Source organism: Procambarus clarkii, chromosome 18, assembly GCF_040958095.1.
Source record: "Procambarus clarkii isolate CNS0578487 chromosome 18, FALCON_Pclarkii_2.0, whole genome shotgun sequence".
NCBI classification, from domain to species: domain Eukaryota; kingdom Metazoa; phylum Arthropoda; class Malacostraca; order Decapoda; family Cambaridae; genus Procambarus; species Procambarus clarkii.
This window is the reverse complement of record NC_091167.1, coordinates 34,053,724-34,078,681: the sequence shown is the minus strand read 5'-3', so window position 1 is coordinate 34,078,681 and position 24,958 is coordinate 34,053,724. Positions and strand designations below refer to the sequence as shown.

The following is a 24,958-nucleotide window of genomic DNA, read 5'->3' as shown; positions in this document are numbered from 1 at the left end:
AACATACTTCAGCCACGTTATTGTGACTCATCGACTGCTGGTATATGGCAGTCTACTGAGGCGCAGTAATGGTATAAGCTTGTCGCTTAAGGGGCATTGCTGGTATAAGGTCAGTTTAGGGGCTGTACTTGTAAAGGATTGTCACTTCAGGGAGAGTACCGGTGTGAGGTTTCACTTGCAGGACTCTCCTTGTATAAAGATGTCACGTGAGGCAAAAATATCTGGATGTAGATCATGGTGGAGATAAATTTATAATAAACATGGTTGATGAAGATGCGGTGATTTGTGTTGAGAGTGAGGAGTAACTGCGGTTGTGAATGAGATTGACACTCATTCACAACGGCTTGTGAATGAGTTTGATGCAAATTAAAGCTGTAGGTCTATGTAACTGGATGTAAGATTATGGTACACAATGAAATCACAATAACGGGTGTCTGGTGGTGACCCAGAAAGTATAGGGGTTCGATCCCACCCTCCTGTCCAGAAAAATAAGGCATAATAGTCGAAAATATAGGATAAAATTGGGGGAAATGATATTGAGAGGTAGCAAATTTAAATACTTTTCGGCAGTGTTAGATAATTATGAGAGTATGAGAGGCGATGTAAGGGTAATAAGTGAAAAATAGAGAGGTGAAAAACAATAAAAAGGAATGTAAATATAGGATTTATGAAAGTAAAACTTTGATATGGGAGTATGTGTGTGTGTGGACTGGCCAAGCTGGAAATTATTAATTTTGCTTGTATATACAAAATCAAGAAGAGTAAGCATGTGGGATAGGTGTATACAGATACATGAGACTCGACAAGCGTGAAAAGGATAACCGAAATCACAATACACTGAGGTCAAGAGGTGGAATGAACATGTTGATAGAATGTCTTAGAATCGTTTAACGATGTGTACAGTGGTGAAATACACACAGTAGCTCCACAATGTAATTGTGGAGCTACTGTGTGTATTTCACACAGCAGGTGTTATAACACCTGGCAGGTAACACCTGGCAGGTGTTATAACAATAGTGAAAGTATAGCAGATATTTTTTTCGATGGATAAGAACTTTAGCTCCACAATGTAATTGTGGAGCTAAAGTGAGGAAGTACCGCATCTGGTCTGTATATAGATACTGGTATAAGATTGGCAGTCTTTCATGGTGAGATATGTATTTATGATCCAACGTTAGTTAATTTTACATAGAAATTATGTACGTATGTTAATGTTTATAAATCATGACATCCTGATACAATACAGAATTGTTGTTTGACATGGTGAACTTGATAGCTTATATTCCAACCACTTTTTCAAGAGGTCTACTGTATATATAGGAGATATATCAAGTAAAAGATTGCAATGGCCATAAGCATTTCTCTCTCTCAATCACACATGTCCTGTTTAATATTCTTCGCAAAAAGTATTTACTCACAATCTGGCAACACCGAGACATGCCACTAAGCTGTTAGGCTCTATTTACCACAAAATACAATCATTGACTCAGTTAATTTAGTATACTATATAATAGAAAAACTGCATAAAATGACAAGTTTGTATTATTTTTAAACTGCAACAAGATGTATAATTATGTAGAGAACGCTAACAATTCTTTCTTTCGATTGTTAATTATTGTACTTCTGGCAGGTGTTATAACAATAGTGAAAGTATAGCAGATATTTTTTTCGATGGATAAGAACTTTAGCCTAATATTGGTTTGTAGTATTGTTTTCTAAAAGACAATGTAGTATAAAGATTTAAAGAGTAACATTTAATTAAGATTATATTCATCAGCGACAACAGCGTGAGGTGGCGTAACACCCTTATGTAATATTAATACTTAATATCAGTCAGGGACATGTGATATAGCCTACTCTGTGAGCAGTTCTTGATCTTAAAAACAACGGAAATTATACTATAATAGCCTATCACTTGCAGTCTCGTCGGTGGCTAATGCATCCTAAGCCTCTTGTTGACTTATGCATAGACTTTGTGGTGCAAGCAACGGTGTATTACCAGCGTTACTGTCAAGACGATGAGGTAAGGTATTCCTGGTGGTGTGACGCTGCCTCCTCATCCCTCGTGATAACGCTCATGTGCTTACATAATACTGCTTCACTAACTGTGAAGTCGGAAAGTCGGGTTTAGATCTTAAGTGTCCTGCGTCCGTGTGGTGTGGCCCTGTTCTTCCTCTTATGGAATAGGGTTAAGAGGCACATAATTGGATCAGACTGAACTCCAAAATAAAATTAGCCAAGCAAGTTAGTTGATGTGCTAGTTACAAAACTGTATGTATCTTTGTTAAATCAAGCTAAGCAACTTACATGCGAGATCTAGTGTAAAATGTTTATCCCGTACAGCCCCCTCCCCCTCCACCCACAAAAAAAAAATCGGTGGAAAGGGTACAATCACCAGCATTTATGTCTTACACTTAGCAAACTGGGAGTTTTGCTAAAATGCAGGACTGAAAACATGATTTTTCCCCCACTGGGGTTTATAAAACAATGGAACCGCCTACCCCCCCCCCTCCCCGGAAGCCGTAAAAACTGTTAAATTTTAAAATTAGCTGAAATAAATCAGGGGCCAGATTCACGAAAGCTCTTATGAACCTGTACATCTTTTCTCAATCGTTGGCGGCTTTGTTTCCAATTATTCAACAGTTAATGAGCTCGGAAGCACCAGGAGGCTGTTTATAACAATAACACCAGTTGAATGGGAAGTTTTTATGTTTGTAAATTGTTTAATAAATGTAACCAAAGCCGTCAAAGATTGAGGAAAGATGTACACGTTCGTAAGTGCTGGCGTAAGTGCTTTCGTGAATCTGGCCCCAGGGCCTTTAGTAAGCCGTCGGCTTCCTGTCCTCGTCGAGGCCACTTATGTTAGTGGCCCTCAGGTAAATAAAAACAATTTTTGGTACATCATTTTAATGACATATTTACATTAATTGAACATTTGTTACCAAATTGTCTCTGAATTCAGTTATCTTTTCGCACTTTATCAGTGACGGAGGGTTTGCGAATAATTTAGTTGAGTTTACATTTGGTCAGGTCTACATCAGCAGGTAATGCAAATTCCCAGATACTTAAAAGTCAAAGCCGAACACTAATAACGTTAGCCTGCTAATTTAATTGAATGATCCAGATGTCTTTTTTTGCATGGTCGATTTCACTTTGCCTCGGATCTACAAGGTATGATTGAAGTTTCTGGTGTATTATTGCATCAGACTACTTATAGGCAATCCAAGGTTATAATAAACTTTGTTTGAATGCATTTTTTTTTTAATAAATCATCAACTTTTATCATGCATTCGGAGGCAAACGCAAGATGGAATCCACATGAAAACTGTTACCATCATTAATAATTTTGTATTTGTGTCTAACTTCAGACACGACCATGTTACAGTTATTTATTTATTTATTTATTTATATACAAGAAGGTACATTGGGTTTGTGAGAATACATAGCATAGTATTTACAATCTTGTAAAGCCACTAATATGCGCAGCGGTTCGGTTAGGTCCTTAATCTAACAGATAAAGTTATGTCTTTATTAAGCTGAGCGTAATTATTCATTATCATTAAGGATGATAAAAGTCATTTACAATTAAGGTATCAAATTTAGACTTATTCACATTCAGAGAAAGAACCAAGGCAAATAAATAGTCCAGTCCGAAGGGTAGACGCCTAGTTATTTATACTGACTCCCCCACTAAACTATAAGGTGCCCTTGTCGGCACACACCTTTAAAGACGTAGCTCCATACACAGACACACGTTCTGTGCTTCTGTTCAGCACATCCTTTTGAGAACCTTGCTCCACACACACATGCACCTGTGCCCTTCCTCGGCACATCCATTTGATGATTTTGCTCAACACATGCCTGTACATTTACTCATCACATCCTTTTGTGATGTCGGTTACAGGCCTTGTAGCCCACACATCCCTAGTGATGTCTGTTTCACACACACACATCTGTGCCCTTATTCGGCACATCCCCTAAAGGACTTCGCTCCACACATCCAGTTTCCCTACTCAGCACATCCCTTTACACACACACATACGTGTCCTTGCTCAGCACTTACCTTTGTCGATTTTGCTGCACTCACATACTGTGCGCTTATTTGGCACATCCTTCTGAGGACTGTACTCATTGCACCCTTTACCTTTACTCGGCACATAATTTTGAGGACATTCCTCCACACTCGTGCCCTTACTTGGCACATCCCTTTGAGGACATTATTACGCACACACACAACCCAATACCTGTTCTTGGAACATCCCTTTGATATCATTGCTCCACACACACATCTATGCCATTGCTTGCACATCCTTTAAGCATCGAACCCTTGCTCGGCATATCTCTTTTGAGGACGTAGCGCCACACACACATGTGCCCTTACTCAGCACATCCCTTTGATATCATTGCTCCACACACACACACATCTATGCCATTGCTTGGCACATCCCTTGGCTGGTTTTGCTCTATGAACATACTGTTCTCTTCAACACATCCCGTTTGAGGACTGTACTCATTGTAGTCCTAAAAAGAGTACAGTCCCTGTACCCTTAATTGGCACATCATTTTGAGGACATTCCTCCACACACAAGCGTGCCCTTGCTCAGCACATCTCTTTTGACGATATTGTGCCACACACATATGTGCCCTTGCTTGGCACATCCCTTTGATAACATTGCTCTACACCACACACATCCGTGCCCTTGCTCAGCACATCCCTTTGAGAACATTACTCCACACACACACATCAGAGTCCTTCCTCAGCACATCCCTCTGATATCATTGCTTCACACACATTTATGCCATTGCCTGGCTCATCCCTTTGCTGATTTTGCTCTATAAACACACTGTGTTCATAGGGGACATTCTTTTGAGGACATTGCTCCGTACACACATCTGTGACCTTACTTGGCACATCCTTTTGATGACAATGCTCCACACACATCTGTGCCAATGCTTGGCAAATCCCTTTCAGGGCATTGCCCCACACACATCTGAGCTTTTGCTTTGCACATCCCTTTGAGGACATTGCTCCCCACACACATATCTGTGCCCTTACTCGGCACATCCTTTAGAGAACATTGCTCCACACATACATTTGTATCCCTTGTCCGGCACATCCCTTTTGAGAACATTGCTTCACACATGCATCTGTGCCCCTGCTTGGCACATCCCCTTGAGGACTTCGCTCAACACATCCCCTGTTCCCTTACTCTGCACTTCCTTTTGTCGACATTGCTCCACACACACACACATCTGCACTCTTGCTCAGCACATCCCTTTGAGGACATTTCTCCCCACACACATCTGCACTCTTACTCTGCACATCCTTCAGAGAACATTACTCCACACATACATTTGTGCCCTTGCCCGGCACATCCCTTTTGAGAACATTGCTTCACATACGTATCTGTGCCCTTGTTTGGCACATCCCTTTGAGGACATTGCTCCACACACATCTGTGCCCTTGCTTGGCACATCCTTTGATAACATTGTTCCACACACATTTGTGCCCTTAGTCAGCACATCCCTTTGCTGATTTTGCTCTACGCACACACTGTGCCCTTCTTAAGCAAATCCCTTTGAGGACTGTACCCACTGAACCCTGTACCCATATTCAGCACTGTTTTTTTAGGACATTCCTCCACACACATCTGTGCCCCTGCTTGGCACATTCCTTTGAGGACTTCACTCCACACATCCCCTGTTTCCTTACTCAACACATCCCTTTGACAATACTGTATTGTCATATACATGTCTGTGCCCCTTGCTCGGCACATCCCTTCGAGGACATTGCTCCACACACACACACCTATGCCTGTTCTTGGCACATCACTTTGAGGACATTGCTTCACACACACACATACATCCTTGACTCAGCACATACTTTTGAGCACTTTGTTCCATGCACACACCATCTGTGCATCTGCTCGTCACATCCATGAGGACTGTTTCAGAAACACCTTTTGTGCCTCTGCTCAGCACATCACTTTGAGGACTTTGCTCCACACACACTCACACCTTCTTTGCCCCTACTTTGTCGCATCTCTTTGAGGACATTGCTTCACACACACACACATCTGTGCCCTTGTTCAGCACATTCCTTTGAAGACTGCTCCACACACACACACATCTGTGCCCTTGGCACATCCTGCTGAGAACATTTCTCCACACACATTTGTGCCCTTGCTCGGCACATCTCTTTTGAGGGCATTGCACTACACACGTCTGTGCCCTTTGCTTGGTACATCCTTTTGATAACATTGCTCTACACCACATACATCTGTACCCTTGCCGAGCACGTCTTTTTGATATCATTGCTCCACACACACACACACATCTATGCCATTGCTTGGTGCATCCCTTTGCTGATTTTGCTCTATGAAGACACTGCTCTTTGTCACATCCCTTTGAGGACTACTCATCGAATCCTGTACACTTACTCGGCACATTCCTTTGAGGACATTGCTTCACACACATCTGTGCCCATGCTTGGCACATCCCTTTGAAGCCATTGCCCCACACACACACATATGCTCGGTACATCCTTCAGAGAATATTGCTCCACACATACATTTGTGCCCTTGTCTGGCACATCCCTTTTGAGAACATTGCTCCACACACACACCTGTGTCTTTGCTCGGCACATTCCTTGGCAGATTTTGTTCCACTCACACTGTGCCCTTATTTGGCACCTCACTTTGAAGACTACTCATTGCACCTTGTACCTTTACTCAGCATATTACCTTACCTGAGTTTGAGGACATTACCCTACACACATCTGTTGCTTACACAGCATATTCCTTTGAGGACATTGCTCCACACACACACACACACCTTCTGTGCAAGTTCTTGTCACATTCCTTTGATGACATTGCTCCACACACACACACATCTGCACCCTTGCTCAGCACACCCCTTTGATGACTGCTCCACACCCACATCTGCTCTCTTGCTCGGCATGTGCCTTTGAGGACATACTGTAACCCCATACACACATCTGTGCCCTTACTTGGCACATCTTTTTGAGGATATTTCTCCACACAGACATCTGTGCCCTTGCTTTGCACATTCCTTTGAGGACCTCACTTTGCACATCCCTTGTTCCCTTACTCAACACATCCTTAAACAACATTGGTCCACATACACATCTGTGCCCTTGCTTGGCACATCCCTTCGAGGGCATTGCTCCACACACACACACACACACACACACACCTATGCCTGTTCCTGACACTTCCCTTTGAGAACATTGCTTCACTCACACACACATCTGTGGCCCTTACTCAGCATATACTTTTGAGCACTTTGTTCCATGCACACATCATCTGTTTATTTGCTCAGCATATCCATGAGGACTGCTTCAGAAACACCTGTGCCTGTTTAGCACATCACTTTGAAGACTGCTCCACACACACTTACCTTCTGTGCCCCTACATTGTTGCAGCCCTTTGAGGACATTGCTCCACACACATCTTTGCCCTTGCTCAGCACATACCTTTGCTGATTTTGCTCCACTCACACTGCCCCCGCTTGGCACATCCCTTTGAGGACTTGTTCGATACAGGAACCATAGGGTGGTTCCTGCATGGAACTGCAGGCAGTGTCCAGCAGTCAGGTCAAACAGAATATCAACAAAAAGTCCTGTCTGAGACAGGGACATTGATCCTCAGAATCATTTCAAGATAGACTTAGGTGTAAGGTCATTGTATACACATAATCCTGCCGAAATCGCTAATGGCTATATTAGACTTGGAGAGGTGAACACACATCTAGACGCATGGAATTTCTTATAAAACTGTACTTTTAACTACATAATCTTATAAAACTACTTTACCGACATTATTAAACAAAAATTTACTTAACAATAATTAATATCTTCAAGAGAATGGCTTGTTTGTTCAAAGTTGGAGGCTAAATGGTATGGCAAGTCATTAAACATTACAAATATTATGGGCAAATTAATTAAAATGATTAACATTTAAAAAAATTTAATGGAAAACAGTTTTAGCTGTAAGGGAAAAAATATTATAAAATGTGTTAAGCTGTAAGATAAAAACAAATTTATAAAATAGGATAAGCTGAAAGGGAAATTAAGTTATAAAATGGGTTAGGCTGCAAGGGAAAACGTATTATAAAATGACTTATGCTGTATGGGGGAAAAACACAATTGTAAAATAGGTTAGGCTGTAATGAAAAAACAAGATTATAAAATGGGTTAGGGTTTATGGGTAAATAAGATAATAAAATTAATTAAATAATTATTAATTATGCTGTAAAGAAACAATTAAAAATAAGATAATAAAATTAAATAATTATTAATTTTCCTGTAAAGAAACAATTAAAAGATAATACAATTAAATAATTATTATTATTAATTATGCTGTAAAGCAAAAATTAAAAATAAGATAATAAAATTAATTAAATTATTAATTATGCTGTAAAGAAACAATTAAAAATAAGATAATAACATTAAATAATTATTATTATTAATTATGCTGTAAAGAAACAATTAAAATTCATTACGCTGTAAGGAAAACATACAAATAAATTAAAAACAATAAAAAATAAGATAATAAAAGTAATTAAATTATTATTATTAATAATGCTGTAAAGAAATAATTGAAAATAAAATAATAAAATTATTAAATAATTATTATTATTATTAATTATGCTCTAAAGAAAAATTAAAATTCAATACACTGCAAGGAAAATGTACAAAACAATTATAAAACATTATAGGCTACTCAGAAAATCAGTATAACAATGGTTAGGCTGTACGGAAAAATAAAAGAAATCAATAGTAATAAGGTTAAAACTGTCAAGTAAATTATACAAATGTCAAGAGATAAAAATAACAATTAAAAATAGGGTAATAAAATTAATCAAAAATTTATTATTATTAATTATGCTGTAGAGAAACAATTAAAATTCATTTCACTGTAAGGACACCATACAAATAAATTAAAAACAATTAAAAATAAGATTATAAAATTAATTAAACAATTATTATTATTAATTATGCTGCAAAGAAGCAATTAAAATTCATTACGCTCCAAGGAAACCGTACAAAACAATTACAAAATATTATGGGTTACTCAGGTAATCAGTATAACAATGGTTAGGCTGTACGGAAAAATAATAGTAATATAGATAAAACTGTCAAGTAAATTATACAAATGTCCAGAGATAAGGAAAAATTGGTTAGGACCCCCCCCATAAGGGCAGCCAAGGGGTTGGGGCTACAGCCAAGGGGTTGGGGCTACAGCCAAAGAGTTTGGGCTACTCCAAAAATTGTAAGGCTGTATGAGCGTAGAGAAGAGTCAGCCATTGCTACCATAGTAATTTCAGGGGGCAAGAGAAACCCCCCACAAGGCTAGCCATTTGGGATGTGTAACCCCTAGAGCTCACAAGGTTTGCTGAAGGAAAAGGAGTCTACCTCCTCACCCCAGCATAGCTGACAAATGCAGATGAATTCCTAGCACAGCCAGGAGAGCAGTTCCCCATGACTAGCCAGCTGAGAATCGAAACTCCCAAGGCTAGCCAAGGATGGAGAAAGGAGCCCATCAAGCCCATAGAGGCTAGCCAAAGGGGAAAAAATGCAGACAAGCCTAAAAGGAATAGGAGCCCTCCCCTCTCAGGGTTGCAGATGGGATGAAAATCATGAGGGTAGCCTGGATGGTAATGAGCCCTCGTTTGGATGAAGAGGAGTCCTGTAGCTTCAACTGTAGAGGGAAGCAACGTTGAAGCTTGATTAGCCGAAAGGTGACAACCCCCTAGGTTAACCAGGAAGAGGGGTGTAGAGTTGAACCCCTTGTAGCATGAAGGAAGTCTTTTCTTGAGGAAGAGAATCCTCCAAGGCACCTTGACGAGGGAGTTTCCCTCTGAGGTTATTAAAACTTCTGAAAGGAAGAAACATTACACTTTTACCAAATTAAGATATAAACAAAATTAAAAAATAATTTACTTCATAATCATCGTTTTTCAAAATTCCTAAAATGTGGCAAAAATCTCATCATACGACTCACGTTATAATGTTGTCTTGTACTTCCAGCACATCTTCCAAGCTTTCACTTCAGGACAGAATATGTTCTGGAAAGAAAGTAAATTTTAAAATTTTGTTTTTATCATACATATAATAATGGTAACTTTCATTCAACCAAAACTTAAAATATATGAAAATAGGACACTAGTGAACTCTAAAACACTGAACTAAAAATAATTATATTTTAGCATCAGATAAATATGTAAACCAAAAAAAAGCTACAGTAAATCTGACAAGTCACGTTACTACACATCTTACCGACAGCTATCTTAACTCTTTTCTCCTTTTACCAGTCAGCCCGACATATGTTATGCCCATCATTCACTCACTAAAAACCAAAGCTGGGAACATTAGTGAAATACCATCTATGGTATACAAGAGACGCTCATGCCCTTGCACTATCCATAGCTCTGCTATTAAACAATTCTCTAGTGTCATACTTTCCCTGATATCCTTAAAAAGTAATGAGTAATGAGTAATGATGCCAATTCGTAGTAATGAGTAATGCCAATTCATAAAGGAGGTGATACAGCAGAAACAATTACAGACCAATATCAAATTTATTTATATCATCAAAAATATTTGAAAAATTATGTATACAGCTCTACTCCTACCTCATAAAATTCAACATACTAAGTCCCTATCAGTTTGGATTCCACTCCCAAAAAAGAGTACTAATGATGCAATTATTAGTCTACTTGATATAATTTACACAGCCCTTGACAAAAATGAGTTCCCAATTGAACTCTTCATTGACCTGAGAAAGGCCTTTGATACTGTTAACCAAAAATACCTCTTCCTTAAACTTCACCATTATGGAATCTGAGGCCTTGCCCTGAACTATATTCAATCCTATCTTAGTGACAGACACCAATATGTAGCCATCAATGATATAACCTCCCCCACTCTACCATTAACCATAGGAGTGCCACAGGGCAGCATCCTAAGACCTCTCCTATTTCTCATATACAGTACATCAATGATCTGCCTAATGTCTAACATTCTTAAACCTATACTATTTGCTGACGATACTACCTTCATCTACTCAGACCCCCAACTCACACACACTAAATAATGCTGTGAATAATGAATTAAAAAAAATTCCACTCAAGGATGGCAACCAACAAACTCACACTAAAAATAGAAAAGGCCTACTACAGTACATTTTATATGGAGGCAAATCAACAAATGCAGTTCAGCTTCAGATAGATAATGTTAACATCACGAATAAAAAAAGATGGAACATCTCTTGGCCTATACACAGACAACTCAACTTCAGCACCCACAAAAACACATAACCAAAAAGTCTCAAAAATGGACGGCATACTTTCTAAAATCAGATATGTTCCAAACTCTGCTCTTCTCTTATTATACTACGCACTAATCTATCAATATTTTATATACAGTATCTGTGCATGGGGTTCAACCACTACAAACTACTTCAAGCCCATCATCACCCAGCAAAAATCTGCTATCAGAACAATATCAAACTTTTTTCAGACAACACATCCCCCCCCCCTTCCCTGTTTAAATCCCTAAACATGCTAAACATAAACTCACTTCACACATTCTGTTGTGTCATTTAAATGTACAAAACCTTGTTTCTAGATGCAAATCCTCATCTGAAACTCTTCCTTGACAGATATAACAGAACCCATAATCACCACACCAGAAATAAATATCTCTAATATCCCCAGAGTCAAACTAAATCTGTGTAAACACTATGCAAATAAAAAGACCTAGTCTCAGAGCTCACTCCCTAATGAATTAAAAAGCTGTCCAACCAATGCCTTCTTTAGAAGTAAAACCAAAAAAGTATCTAATTTCATCCTCAGTTTCCTACCTAGTGTTTCAAACTCGCACTGAATCTTGTGCTAACCACTCCCCCAATATATGTGCCTAAGCCATACAACTTCACCATTGTAATCACTGCTAGAATCTTATATCATGATTGTTGTGTTGAACTCAAATTTTACTGCAATGCATCTAGAATTAATCTTCAAATTATGCTAATATGTACCTGTTGACAACTCTTAGAATTTTACAGTAATATACCTATTAATTTTCTTACTACAGTATGTATCTGTTAATTATTTTAAATTTTGTCTACAAATTACGTACTGAAAATTATCTGTTAGATTAAGAACCTGCCCCGAAACGCTTTGCGTGTTAGTGGCTTTACATGTAAATGTAAAAACATCAATGCTATGTACTCTCATAAAGCCATTGCATCTTCTGGTATATACAGTAAATAAAAAAATAAATAAATAAATAAATAAATAAATAAATAAATAACATATTTCTGATGTGGTGCTCATGGGTTCTATTACACCTATCAAGGAAAAGTTTCAGATCAAGATTAGCATTTAGGAACAAGGTTTTGTACATGTAGATAGCACATGAAAATGTGTGGCCTGTATGTTAAACATGTTAAGGGACTTAAACAGAGGGGCTGTGTGTTGTCTGAAGACAGTGTTATTTATTTTTTATTTATTTATTTACTGTACTGTATATACAAGAGGTACATTGGGGGTTAAGAGAGTATTTATTTATTTTATTTATTTACAGTATATACAAGAAGGTACATTGGCTTTGTGAGAATACATAGCATGGTATTTACAATCTTGTAAAGCCACTAGTACGTGCAGCGTTTCGGGCAGGTCCTTAATCTAACAGATAATTTTAGGTAGGCAAATTCTAGCAGAATTAATAAAATGATAACAGATACATTGCAAGAAAAAAAATGAGATGAGAGAAATTAGTAAGCATATTAAAGCACATTGGTATATTAAAGCTCTGATTGATTGCACTGACAGCTTGATTGGTAATTTAAACAAAGATTAATAGGCACCACACAGCAAATTGATAGCACATATAAGAAGACAGCAATGATCACAATGGTAAAGTTAATAATAATAATAATAATAATAATAATAATAATAATAATAATAATAATAATAATTTATTTAGGAACAGTACATACATAGTTGCAGTTACAGTACAAACATTCTGTTAGATTTAAAGATAAGAGGTAGTACATACAATACCTAAAGCCACTAGTACACATAGCGTTTTGGGCAAGGAGGGGTGGGGAAAAAACACTTATTTACTAAAACTTAATAGTAATTGAGCTTAAAGTATAAATTGTGTTGAATGAAAAAAGAATAATAAAAGATAAAAAAAGGGGGGGAACATGGTAGAAAATAGCCAATATACAAGTTGGTCAACAAACAGCATTTTTATTTTTAAATAGTAAGGCATGGGTTGACATTTATAAGTAAGGTAGGTTACATGGAGTTAATTAGGTAGTACTTAGTTTTCATCTTAAACTGGTTGAGAGAGGTGCAATCTTTGACATAATTGGGAAGGTCATTCCACCTTCTTGTTGTTAGTTGTTTGAGTTAGCAAAATTTGAGTTCAACATAATAACTACTATACAATATAAATTGATAGAAATGTTTACACTGGTGAAGTTTCATATAGCCTAGGGTAGCTGCAAAAATGCAGATGTACCTAATGTATTAATAAAAAAAAATTTCTTCAGGACTAATATTGGGGGAGGGGGGTAGCACAAGATACATGTGAGATTGAAGCACAAGGTAGGAAACTATGATGATGAAATTGGGTACTTGTTGGTTTTACTTTTGATTAAGGCATAGGTTAAGTTAAGCAGGCATAAGCAACCATTCACCCAATTTTAGTACTTAAGACATGCAACATCACCAGTATAATTAAGTCAATCAATTTTTATTGTAGTTATTATAGTATGTTACAGGGCAACATCTTGGGAGCTCTATTTTTTATATACAACAATGATTTTCCAAATGTTTCTAACATTCTTAAACCTATACTATTTGCTTATGATACTACCTTCATCTATTCTCACCACAACCTCCACACACTAAATAATAATGTCAACAATGAATTAAAAAAACGTCCACTCATGGATGTCAACCAACAAACTTACACTAAAAATAAACCTACTACATTTTATTTGGTAGTAAATCATCAAATCAGATTCAACTTCATATAGACAATATTAACATTACCAACAAAAATGAGGGGAAATTCCTTGGACTATACATAGACAACAGACTGAACTTTAGCACCCACATACAACACATAGCCAAAACAAGTCTCAAAAATGGTCAGTATACTTTCTAAAATCAAATATTATGTTCCCCACTCTGCTCTCCTCTCATTATACTACGTGCTAATCTATCCCTATCTTATATACAGTATCTGTGCATGGGGTTCAACCACTGCCGGTCGGAGCCGGTCTGCCGAGCGGACAGCACACTGGACTTGTGATCCTGTGGTCCTGGGTTCGATCCCAGGCGCTGGCGAGAAACCATGGGCAGAGTTTCTTTCACCCTATGCCCCTGTTACCTAGCAGTAAAATAGGTACCAGGGTGTTAGTCAACTGTCACGGGCTGCTTCCTGGGGGTGGAGGCCTGGTCGAGGACCGGGCCGCGGGGACACTAAAGCCCCGAAATCATCTCAAGATAACCTCAAGATAACTGCAAATTACCTGAAGTCCATCATCACTGAGCAGAAATCTGCTATCAGAACTATAACAAACTCAGTCTTCCAACAATACAGCACCTCTGTTACAGTCCCTTAACATGCTAAACATACATTCACTCCACACATTCTCATGTGCTATCTACATGTACAAAACCTTGTTCCTAAATGCTAATCTTGATTTGAAACTTTTCCTTGATAGGTGTATTAGAACCCATGAGCACCACACTAGAAATAAATATATCTTTTGATATCCCCAGTCAGACTAAATCTGTGCAAACACTCCATGCAAATAAAAGGGTTCAATCTTTGGAACTCACTCCCTGATGAATTAAAAACTGTCCAACCCATGCCATGTTCAAAAGTAAAACCAAAAAGTACCTAATTTCATCCTCATTGTTTCCTACCTTGTGCTTAAAACTCACACTGTATCTTGTACTACCCAGTTCCCCAATATTAGTACGTATGACATATACCCTTACCAGTGTAGTCACCTTTGTCAATTTATATTTGTAGTTATTTGTTGATAAATAACCGTGCTACAATGTACCTTTTCATCTTACCTGATATGTTAGATTAAGGACCTGCCCGAAAAGCTATGTGTGCTAGTGACTTTGCACGAATGTAAAAATTCTGATCTTATGTAATCTCACCAACCCGTTGTACTTTCTTGCAAATAAATCATCATCATTATTATTTTTTTTAAATCAATGTTATGTACACTCACAACCCAATGTATTTTCTTGTAAATAAATAAATAAAACATCACCAAATTTGCAGATGAAACTAAGATCTATGCTAAAGTGGGAAATGAAAATGATATTGAAGCCTTACAAAGCTATCTAAATGAACTCCACAAATGGTCAGAAGACTGGCAAATGTTTTTTAATATTGAAAAACGCAAGACCTTGCATGTGGGACATAAGAACCTGCATCACAAGTACCAAATGAATACAATTACCCTGCAGCAGATTATTGAAGAAAAGGACCTTGCTGTCAAAATTCATTATTCACTGAAAGTTGCATAACAGGCAAGAGCAGCAGTAAAAAAAAAAAAGTTAACCAAACTCTAGGAATAATCAAGCATACCTTTAACTTTCAGAAAAAGAAGCTTGTGATTTAACTGTATAAATCTCTTGTGCTCTGGTGATTATAAATCACTTGGATTATTATGTCCAAGCATGGAGACATCTTCAGGACATAGCTGCTCTGCATAAAGTACAACATTGGGTAACAAAAATAAATCCAGAACCAAGTCCACTCTTGTATTAGGAATGGTTGAGGGCCTCAAGGCTAACAACACTTCAAACCAAGTATGACAGGATAGATAATAATAATGATGATGATGATGATGATGATGATGATGATGATGATGATGATGATGATGATGATGATAATATTGTAATAATAATAATAATAATAATAATATATGAATAAGAATAATAATGTGAATAAGAATATGAATAAGAATAAGAAGAATATTTATTTATATTTTATTATTTAATGTGAATAAGAATATGAATAAGAATAATAAGAGTAAGAAGAATAAGAAGAATGTTTATTCAGATAAAAGTACATACAGTAAATTCAAAATGAGTTACAAACAGAATGTTGAATTTCTAGAGCTTGTACATACTATGACTAAAGCCACTAAGAGTTTCCAGGATCTCATAAAACACTGAACAATTGAATTTCAATTTCAATTTCAATTTGGAGGATATTGATCCAGGCAATTTCTTCAAAAGGTCAGGTGCAACACAAAACAAAGAGCAGCAGTTTCAAGCTCACAAGCCAAAAAAAAGGACTTGAAACAGGAGATGCTTTTTCACCCACAGAGCTATAAACTCAAGGAACTGCCTATCCACCTAAAATTAATGCCAAAACTGTTAATTTTAAAATCCAGCTGTAAAAAATCCCCAGAGCATATAGGGGGATCTTTGTCAAGTCTCCGGCTTCCTGTCCTCGTCGAGGCCACTAGTGTTAGTGGCCCCTCAGGTAAATTAAGGTAAATTTGATTATGCCTTTCATTAAGGCAAATTAAAAACTGCTCGATATATTTCGCATGAAATATCTGATCATAAAATAATTATTTGTTGGCATGGTTTTCATACTAGAACCTAACGAATTGCTTCAAATATGGACTGAAGATGGTGTGTGAGAAAAGAAACTACGAGAGAAAACTTACCTAAAACAAGGAAAGATCCAAAGTCCATCTATGTCTATATTATAAGTAAAACCAAAACAAAGAACTCAGTTGGACCCTTAAAAAATGAGACTAACCAAATTATATTGAGATAAAAATGCAGCAAATGCTCAGAATTAATACTTTACGTCAGGGTTCGCACTACAAGGAATAGATAACATTGCAATACCCACACAAAAGTTTGAAGGATGTAAAGAGAACAAATTAAGGGATATACCCATAACATAAAGCCGGTCGGCCGAGCGGATAGCACACTGGACTTGTGATCCTGGGTTTGATCCCAGGCGCCGGCGAGAAACAATGGGCAGTTTCTTTCACCCTATGCCCCTGTTACCTAGCAGTAAAATAGGTACGTGGGTGTTAGTCAGCTGTCACGGGCTGCTACCTGGGGGTTGAGGCCTGGTCGTGGACCGGGCTGCGGGGACACTAAAGTCCGGAAATCATCTCAAGATAACATACCTGTTTAAATATGACAAAAACTTACATATTGCTGTGCCATGTCAGCAAGAATTGTCTTACCTTGGTGTAGATTCTCTTCAAATAAAGATATTGAGCCTTGCAAGACTTCTCCACAAATTTCCTGCAATAAAGAACAAAAACGTGATATAACAAACCGTGTACTGCGTTCATTTATTACAATCTCATGCGAGTCATCTGTGTCAACATGCATAAGCACTGTCTTAGAAGAATTAAGTCTTAAAGCAGTTAAATTGGTAATCAAAAATATATAGGAAGAACGTGGCTGACGTAATTCATTACCTGAGTGTAGTTACAGGATGAGAGCCACGTGTCGCGACATTTAGTGGAGCACGTGGAACCACGTCTTCTCCCGGTGATGATCACACGTGCTCTGGTGAGCCCACACCCGCGCGCGGGGAGGCTGAGGGCACACCGGGTTGCTTTGTCTCCACCCTGATTGGTTCCATTTTAGTGCTATGTTGTACACAGTCCCTTGATGAAAGAAATGTGGAATATAAGTGCTATGTTGTACACAGTCCCTTGATGAAAGAAATGTGGAATATAAGTGTTATGTTGTACACAGTCCCTTGATGAAAGAAATGTGGAATATTAGTGGAGCCAAATTAACTTCCTACAAAAATTAAAAAAAAAAACTAATTAACATTTTTTGTCAGCATGAGTTTATTTCCTCACTTTAAAATTGTCAGAGAAATCATGAAGTTGTTGAGACTACTGTCCGCATTGAATTGATTTTGCATAGAATTAGAATTACCTATTCTCACTAGTTCATTATTATAACAGTTTTTAGGACAGAGTTCACTTAGACTAGGCTACTTATCCTGTAAACTATAGTATACAGTGCTGGTTATTTTGAGATGATTTCGGGGCTTTAGTGTCCCCGCGGCCCGGTCCTCGACCAGGCCTCCACCCCCAGGAAGCAGCCCGTGACAGCTGACTAACTCCAAGGTTCAAGTTCAAGTATGTTTATTGAGACAAGAAAGAAATACACCTCAAAGGGATAGAGTAGCTTAGGCTATTTCTACCCCCCCCCCCCTGCTCCCAGGTACCTATTTACTGCTAGATAACAGGGGCATCAGAGTGAAAGAAACTCTGCTCATTGTTTCTCACCGGCACCCGGGACCACAGGATCATGCGTCCAGTGTTCTGTCTGCTCAGCCGCCGGCCCCCTGGTATAACGTATACCAGTATAACATTATCCTGTAAAGTGTAAACTGTATAATTTATTGTGCAAAACCATACTCATCCTATGAGCTGTGGATTATTGTGCATTCCGGTATTCATTCTGTGCTCAGTAGTTTACTGTGCCAGCCATACTCATCCTGTCATTGACTTGGGTCCCGCCTCTCAGCCCTTAATCAAGTTCAAGTACGTTTATTGAGACAATAAGATACATCTCAAAAGGATAGAGTAACTATATAAGGCTATTTCTACCCGACCGGTACTTACCTATTAAAGCTTACCTGATAATGAAAGTGAGGTCTAGCTGCTTATACCCCGCAAACTAGCCTTGTTACACGGTGTATAGATTTCAAAGTACATTAGACTCCACAGGGTCTTCTTTTCTCGCTGTTTAATGCAGGTCCGTTTCCCCTGCCTGTAGTTTTGCAAGACAGTTAGATAGGAATTCTCAAAGTATCTTTATTTATAGCTGTGTACGCAGCCAGTGGGCACACGCAATATTCAAGAGTAAGGTTAATTCAACGTTGAATCAATGTTTAACGTCGATTCTACGTTGAATTAATGTGACACTTTGATATTGCACCCACTGAGTGGAGTTTGCCTCTACCACTTCACTACTTAGTGCATTCCGCTGTATAGTATCCTCACACTGGAAAATTATTTTCAGTATTTCTTTGGCTCATATGGCCACTTAGTTGCCTTCCATTTGTGTCCCCTTGTTTGTGTATTACATCCAGGATTTTCTAGTTTGTTTCTGGAGTTCAGTTTCTCTGTAATTCCATCTACGTGACTTTACAACACACTACTTTCTTTGCATTCTCACTTGCAAACTTTCTTGTCCTGTCTTCATGGTGTGGATGAGTTCTCGGTGTAGGCAAAATTTAAGGAGTTGAAGCGGTTTGGTTTGATTGATTTTGTTGAGACAATGAGAATTTAAGTCTGATTTGCTTCTCTGTGTTTTGTATTACTAATTTTGTTGAGGGGAAGGTAACAACTGCATATCTAACTTTTCAATATCCTAGTTTAATACTTATATTTGTACCTAATTTAGCCTAGAGATGTGTTAAGCTTAAGGTGGTTTATTTTGGTCTAGGACAGGATAGGTTATGGTTAATCTGTTTTAGTTTTTATTTTAGAATTGCGTTAAAACAAAACATGTATTTTTTTTAGTTCAACATTTCAAATGTTGTACGTTAGATCCATGTAGTTGTTGTTGGCACAATAGTTTTTTTTTTTTAGTATGGGATGGATTTTTTAAAATGTAAATCTGTCGAGATTATTTACACCATCTCTGTAGTGGCTTCGTCGAGGACAGGAAGCCGGCGGCTTATCAAAGGTCCCTCACCCCATTTTTCCTGCTGATGATTAGAATACATTTTCACTCAAATATTTATATCCTCTTTCCATCGTTAAAAATGTAGACGACAATGTTTCCATGTTTTTATTTTATACAATTGCAGTAAATGTAGTTAACAAACAATTATATTGCTGAGGTATGGTAACTGCCAGAGACAGAATATCTCATCCTCTCAGATATATCCCAAATTTCTTTTATAATTTTGTTTAGGATTTTTTGCGAGTGCTTCCTTATCTTTGATAGCTCAAGCGCTTCCTTGGCATTGACAGATATGTCAAGTATTACTAAAGCTTGGAATTAGATCGTTATATAAGTGACTTTAAACATATCTAACCTCGCCCCTAGGAATTACTGCTATTTAAAACATAGATACATGTTAAAACTGGGAGTGGGCCTGAGAGCTGAGTGGACAACGCTTGGGATTCGTAGTCCTAAGGTTTCTGGTTCGATCCCCGGCGGAGGCGGAAACAAATGGGCAGAGTTTCTTTCACCCTGATGCTCCTGTTCACCTAGCAGTAAATATGTACCAGGGAGTTAGACAGTTGCTACGGGCTGCTTCCTGGGAATGTGTAACAAAAAGGAGACCTGGTCGAGGACCGGGCCGCGGGAACGCTAAGCCCCGAAATCCTCTCAAGATAACCTCAAGAAGGGAGGGTGAGTAATGAGTCTAGACTTGAGTGTATGGAACTCACTCTCTAACGAATTAAAAAATTGTCCAACCTATATGCCTTATTCAAAAGTAAAACCAAAAAGTACCTGATTTCAATTTCATCCTCATAGTTTCTTAATGGTGTGCTTTAAACTCACTCTATATCTTGTACTACCCACTTCTCCAATATTAGTACTTAAGGCATAATATCTTCACCAGCGTAATCACCTCTTTCAATTTATATTTTAGTTATATGTGGATATAACACTGCTACAATGTATCTTTTTCATCTTACCTGATATGTTAGATTAATTAAGAACCTGCCCGAAACGCAATCACAGCCCCTCTCCCGTAAGTCCACTACGGCTCACCATAGCCTGTACTACTTGGAACTTTTGTTCCCAGTAGCTGAATCTAAAACAACAACAACGAAACGCAATGCGTGTTAGTGGCTTTGCAAGAATGTAAAAATACCTATCTTTTGTAATCTCACCAACCCATTGTACCTACTTGTGAATAAATTATTATTATTATTATTATTATTATTATTATTATTATTATTATTATTATTATTATTATTATTATTATTATTATTATTATTATTATTATTAGAAAAAGAGAATAGATTGGAAGTTGGTTTTCAAATTAAAATTATATAATGCAGGCGATTAGTCACAATAACGTGGCTGAAGTATATTGACCAATCCACACACTAGAAAAATGAAGGGACGACGACGTTTCGGTCCGTCCTGGACCATTCTCGACTTGAGAATGGTCCAGGACGGACCGAAACGTCGTCGTCCCTTCATTTTCTAGTGTGTGGATTGGTCAACATAAAATTATATAATCGTTTTACAAACTTCAATTTAACCCCTCAGAGCAAAACTATCACCTTTTACAGTTGTTTGCACAAATTACACCGAGTAATACACCATATATTTTTCAGTAAGTTATTGCATTTAAGAATTTTTTAAATATAAGCATTTAAGAATTTTTTAAATATAAGCATTTAAGTATTTTTTAAATATTAGCATTTAAGTATTTTTTAAATATAAGCATTTAAGTATTTTTTAAATATAAGCATTTAAGTATTTTTTAAATATAAGCATTTAAGTATTTACTAACTCTATCTAGAAATCCAACATTCTGCTTGTAACTCAGTATGTATGTATGTACTTTTACCTAAATAAACTATTTATTTATTTATTGTTTATTTATTTGATCATCGCAAAACACGATAATTAAAATACCCAAGTTGTTTATATAATGTTGTGTTGCAGATGGTGTGGAGTTCCGTGGGTCAGGTGTGGGCGGACCTGTGGTATCTGCCACCCAGCATCCCCAGTCGCGCTACACACCTCCTCCACGCCCACCTTCTCCACGCCCAACTCTTACATGGCCACTTAGAAAGTTACGTTTATGATATAACCCGCCCTCTTTTGACCCTACTGGCTGTCAGGGCTCGGAAGATCGCCATCGTGCCAGTCGATCGGCAATTTGCGAGTCTCTCTTCTCCTGCCATTTTCTGTGAATGTGGCGTGTACAAAGGAGAACACCAGCTTCAAGAACTGGATTTAACGGGCGTGGATCTCGGGTTAGACATGAAAGTGCTGTTAGCTCTGTTGCCTGTGTGCCCTGAGTTGACCGTGCTCAAGCTGGGCGGCAACACAACGCCTGACGTACTACAGGCTGCCAAGACCTGTCCTCTCACAGTCCTGCACATAAGTGAGCGGTCTGCTAAGGACCCTCGAGTTTCTGAGAGTGATTTAATGGAAATAATTATTGGTTCCAGGAATCACAATCCAACGGAGCTACTGAGCAGTATTCGACAAGGTAGAATGATAGAAGCAAACCCAACGTGGCCGCAGATGTCTGATTTCTCTACTGGGCATTGTAAAGTGCAGCAAGACTTTCTGCTACTGCTTCTTGCAGTTCTTACGAAACTAAATAACTTATCATGTAAATCATTAGATCTTCAGAAGGTTATCTGCGCTTTTGATGATTTGATCAAAGAATCCCCAAAACAGCTCAAACTTTCCCTGAAATCAAACCAGTTACTTGCTAATGAAGATTTTCTGGATACTTTGTCACGCGTTGCACCCGACATTGAAGATGTGAAGGTGATTTACAGGAGAAGAAGTATACAAAATATCGCAAGTGACATCTTGACTCTCCATGACAACTTCCCATCCCTAAAAGCTCTGCACATTTTTGGAATGAGACACGCTAGTCAGAGTGAACCTTCTCCAGAGGTTTTTGCCTGCATTGGAATTCGGCTTAAAATTCTAGAACTTGACGAAATATGCCTTAGAGATATACCATCGTTGCTTCAAGTATGCCCTCTTCTTCAAGATCTAACGCTAACCTTCAAGCACGGAATTAAGTGTGATCACACTGGTCTTCCCGATACGGCACGCTTCGAAAACGTGATCACTCTCAACGTCAAATCATCCCGATTAAGACAAGAGCCTCTGAGCTTCCTCCTGAAAATGCTTCCAAATTTACAAACAATAGCTGTTCAAGGCAGAGTAGATAACGTAGAATTATTTTTGGGTTATCTCACTCAACTAACAGAATTGAGAACTGTGAAAATGACAGAGCTAGAAACTTTGGAAGTTGCGAGTCTTTGCGAACTGCCCAGGATGGTCAGTGATCGACGGCCTTGGGAACTGTACGCTTCTCCCCATATCCTCAATCAATCAGACATCAAGACGCTACAAAATTGTGGGTGGACTTATATACCTTTCAGGGAGTACACATTTAAAATCGGGAACTTGTATTCATTTTCCCTACGCCACGTAGCGTGGAATTGAAATTATAGCTCTTGAAATAATTGGCTCGGATACTTTTATCATACCTATGTTCATGAACAAATGATTTCCCAGTATCCGTCTTTGTGCAGTCAACCTTTTTTTTAATGTGTTAGAAAAGTTATTATATGCATGTTGTTATTATTTCAAGTGTTTATGAGTATCTTTTAAACGTAAACATTTAACTGGTATATATATTTTTCCTGTGGCCCTTAACTCTTATGTTAACCTGTACATATATATTTTAACATAATATATATTATGTTAACCTATATATATATATATATATATATGTGGTAATTTCGGAGTATTTAAATACACCAAAGATCACCACCTCCCAAGAGCACTAGAGCAAGTGAGGGGTCATTTATACGTTTATTTCATCAAGTCCCTGTTAATATGGGAAGACACAGTGTCTATGCTTAAGGCACAACTCTCCTAAACACGAGAGTGAAGTATACAACTTTAGAACACTTTCCCACCAGGAGACTCGAACCCTAGCCAGCACAGAAGCCTTCCAGCAACTGGCATAACAGGTACGCCTTAACCCGCTCCACCACCTGCTCAGACCCTTAAAAGAGATGGTAATTTCGGAGTATTTAAATACACCAAAGATCACCACCTCCCAAGAGCACTAGAGCAAGTGAGGGGTCATTTATACGTTTATTTCATCAAGTCCCTGTTAATATGGGAAGACACAGTGTCTATGCTTAAGGCACAACTCTCCTAAACACGAGAGTGAAGTATACAACTTTAGAACACTTTCCCACCAGGAGACTCGAACCCTAGCCAGCACAGAAGCCTTCCAGCAACTGGCATAACAGGTACGCCTTAACCCGCTCCACCACCTGCTCAGACCCTTAAAAGAGATGGTAATTTCGGAGTATTTAAATACACCAAAGATCACCACCTCCCAAGAGCACTAGAGCAAGTGAGGGGTCATTTATACGTTTATTTCATCAAGTCCCTGTTAATATGGGAAGACACAGTGTCTATGCTTAAGGCACAACTCTCCTAAACACGAGAGTGAAGTATACAACTTTAGAACACTTTCCCACCAGGAGACTCGAACCCTAGCCAGCACAGAAGCCTTCCAGCAACTGGCATAACAGGTACGCCTTAACCCGCTCCACCACCTGCTCAGACCCTTAAAAGAGATGGTAATTTCGGAGTATTTAAATACACCAAAGATCACCACCTCCCAAGCGCCTCCACCACCTCTTGGTCTCCACCAAGACCACCACCTCCCATATATATATATATATATATATATATATATATATATATATATATATATATATATATATATATATATATATATTATTAAATATGACCGAAAAAGTAAGATTAATAATTCTAACACGAATTTTCTCAATCTTTCGTACATTACGCTTCACTGTTGGAGGTAAATCAAAAATCACTTCTCCAAAATTCATTTTTATTTTTATTTCTAGTCTAAGATATATATATATATATATATATATATATATATATATATATATATATATATATATATATATATATATATATATATATATATATATAAAATAGGAAGGGAGTACCACCTCTAGCTGGAAGAAGGGGGACCCATAGCCTCGGAGGAAACCATGCATAACGCATTAGAGGGAATGTTTAGATCCCCTCCAATACAGTTTCTGTGTGCTTTTCTCCTACCACCCCCTTCCCTGAATATTTTTTGTGCTTTATTATGCAT

At 37.9% G+C, this 24,958-nt stretch overlaps 1 protein-coding gene and 1 long non-coding RNA gene across 2 annotated transcripts; one reads left to right on the top strand and one right to left on the bottom strand.

The window, feature by feature from the left end:
- Positions 1–1,815: 1,815 nt before the first annotated feature.
- On the top strand, positions 1,816–23,429 carry LOC123754412 (uncharacterized). The gene is made up of 2 exons (XM_045736800.2): positions 1,816–2,023; positions 21,715–23,429. Exons 1-2 carry the CDS (start codon positions 1,937–1,939, stop codon positions 23,245–23,247), a joined length of 1,620 nt encoding a protein of 539 aa, XP_045592756.2. The 5' UTR covers positions 1,816–1,936; the 3' UTR covers positions 23,248–23,429.
- Positions 8,722–18,048, bottom strand: LOC123754413 (uncharacterized). Its single transcript, XR_006772395.2, has 4 exons — positions 17,529–18,048; positions 17,289–17,349; positions 10,026–10,089; positions 8,722–9,899 (listed from the first exon to the last, which is right to left on the bottom strand). It is a non-coding gene; the product is annotated as an uncharacterized lncRNA (long non-coding RNA).
- Positions 23,430–24,958: the final 1,529 nt, after the last annotated feature.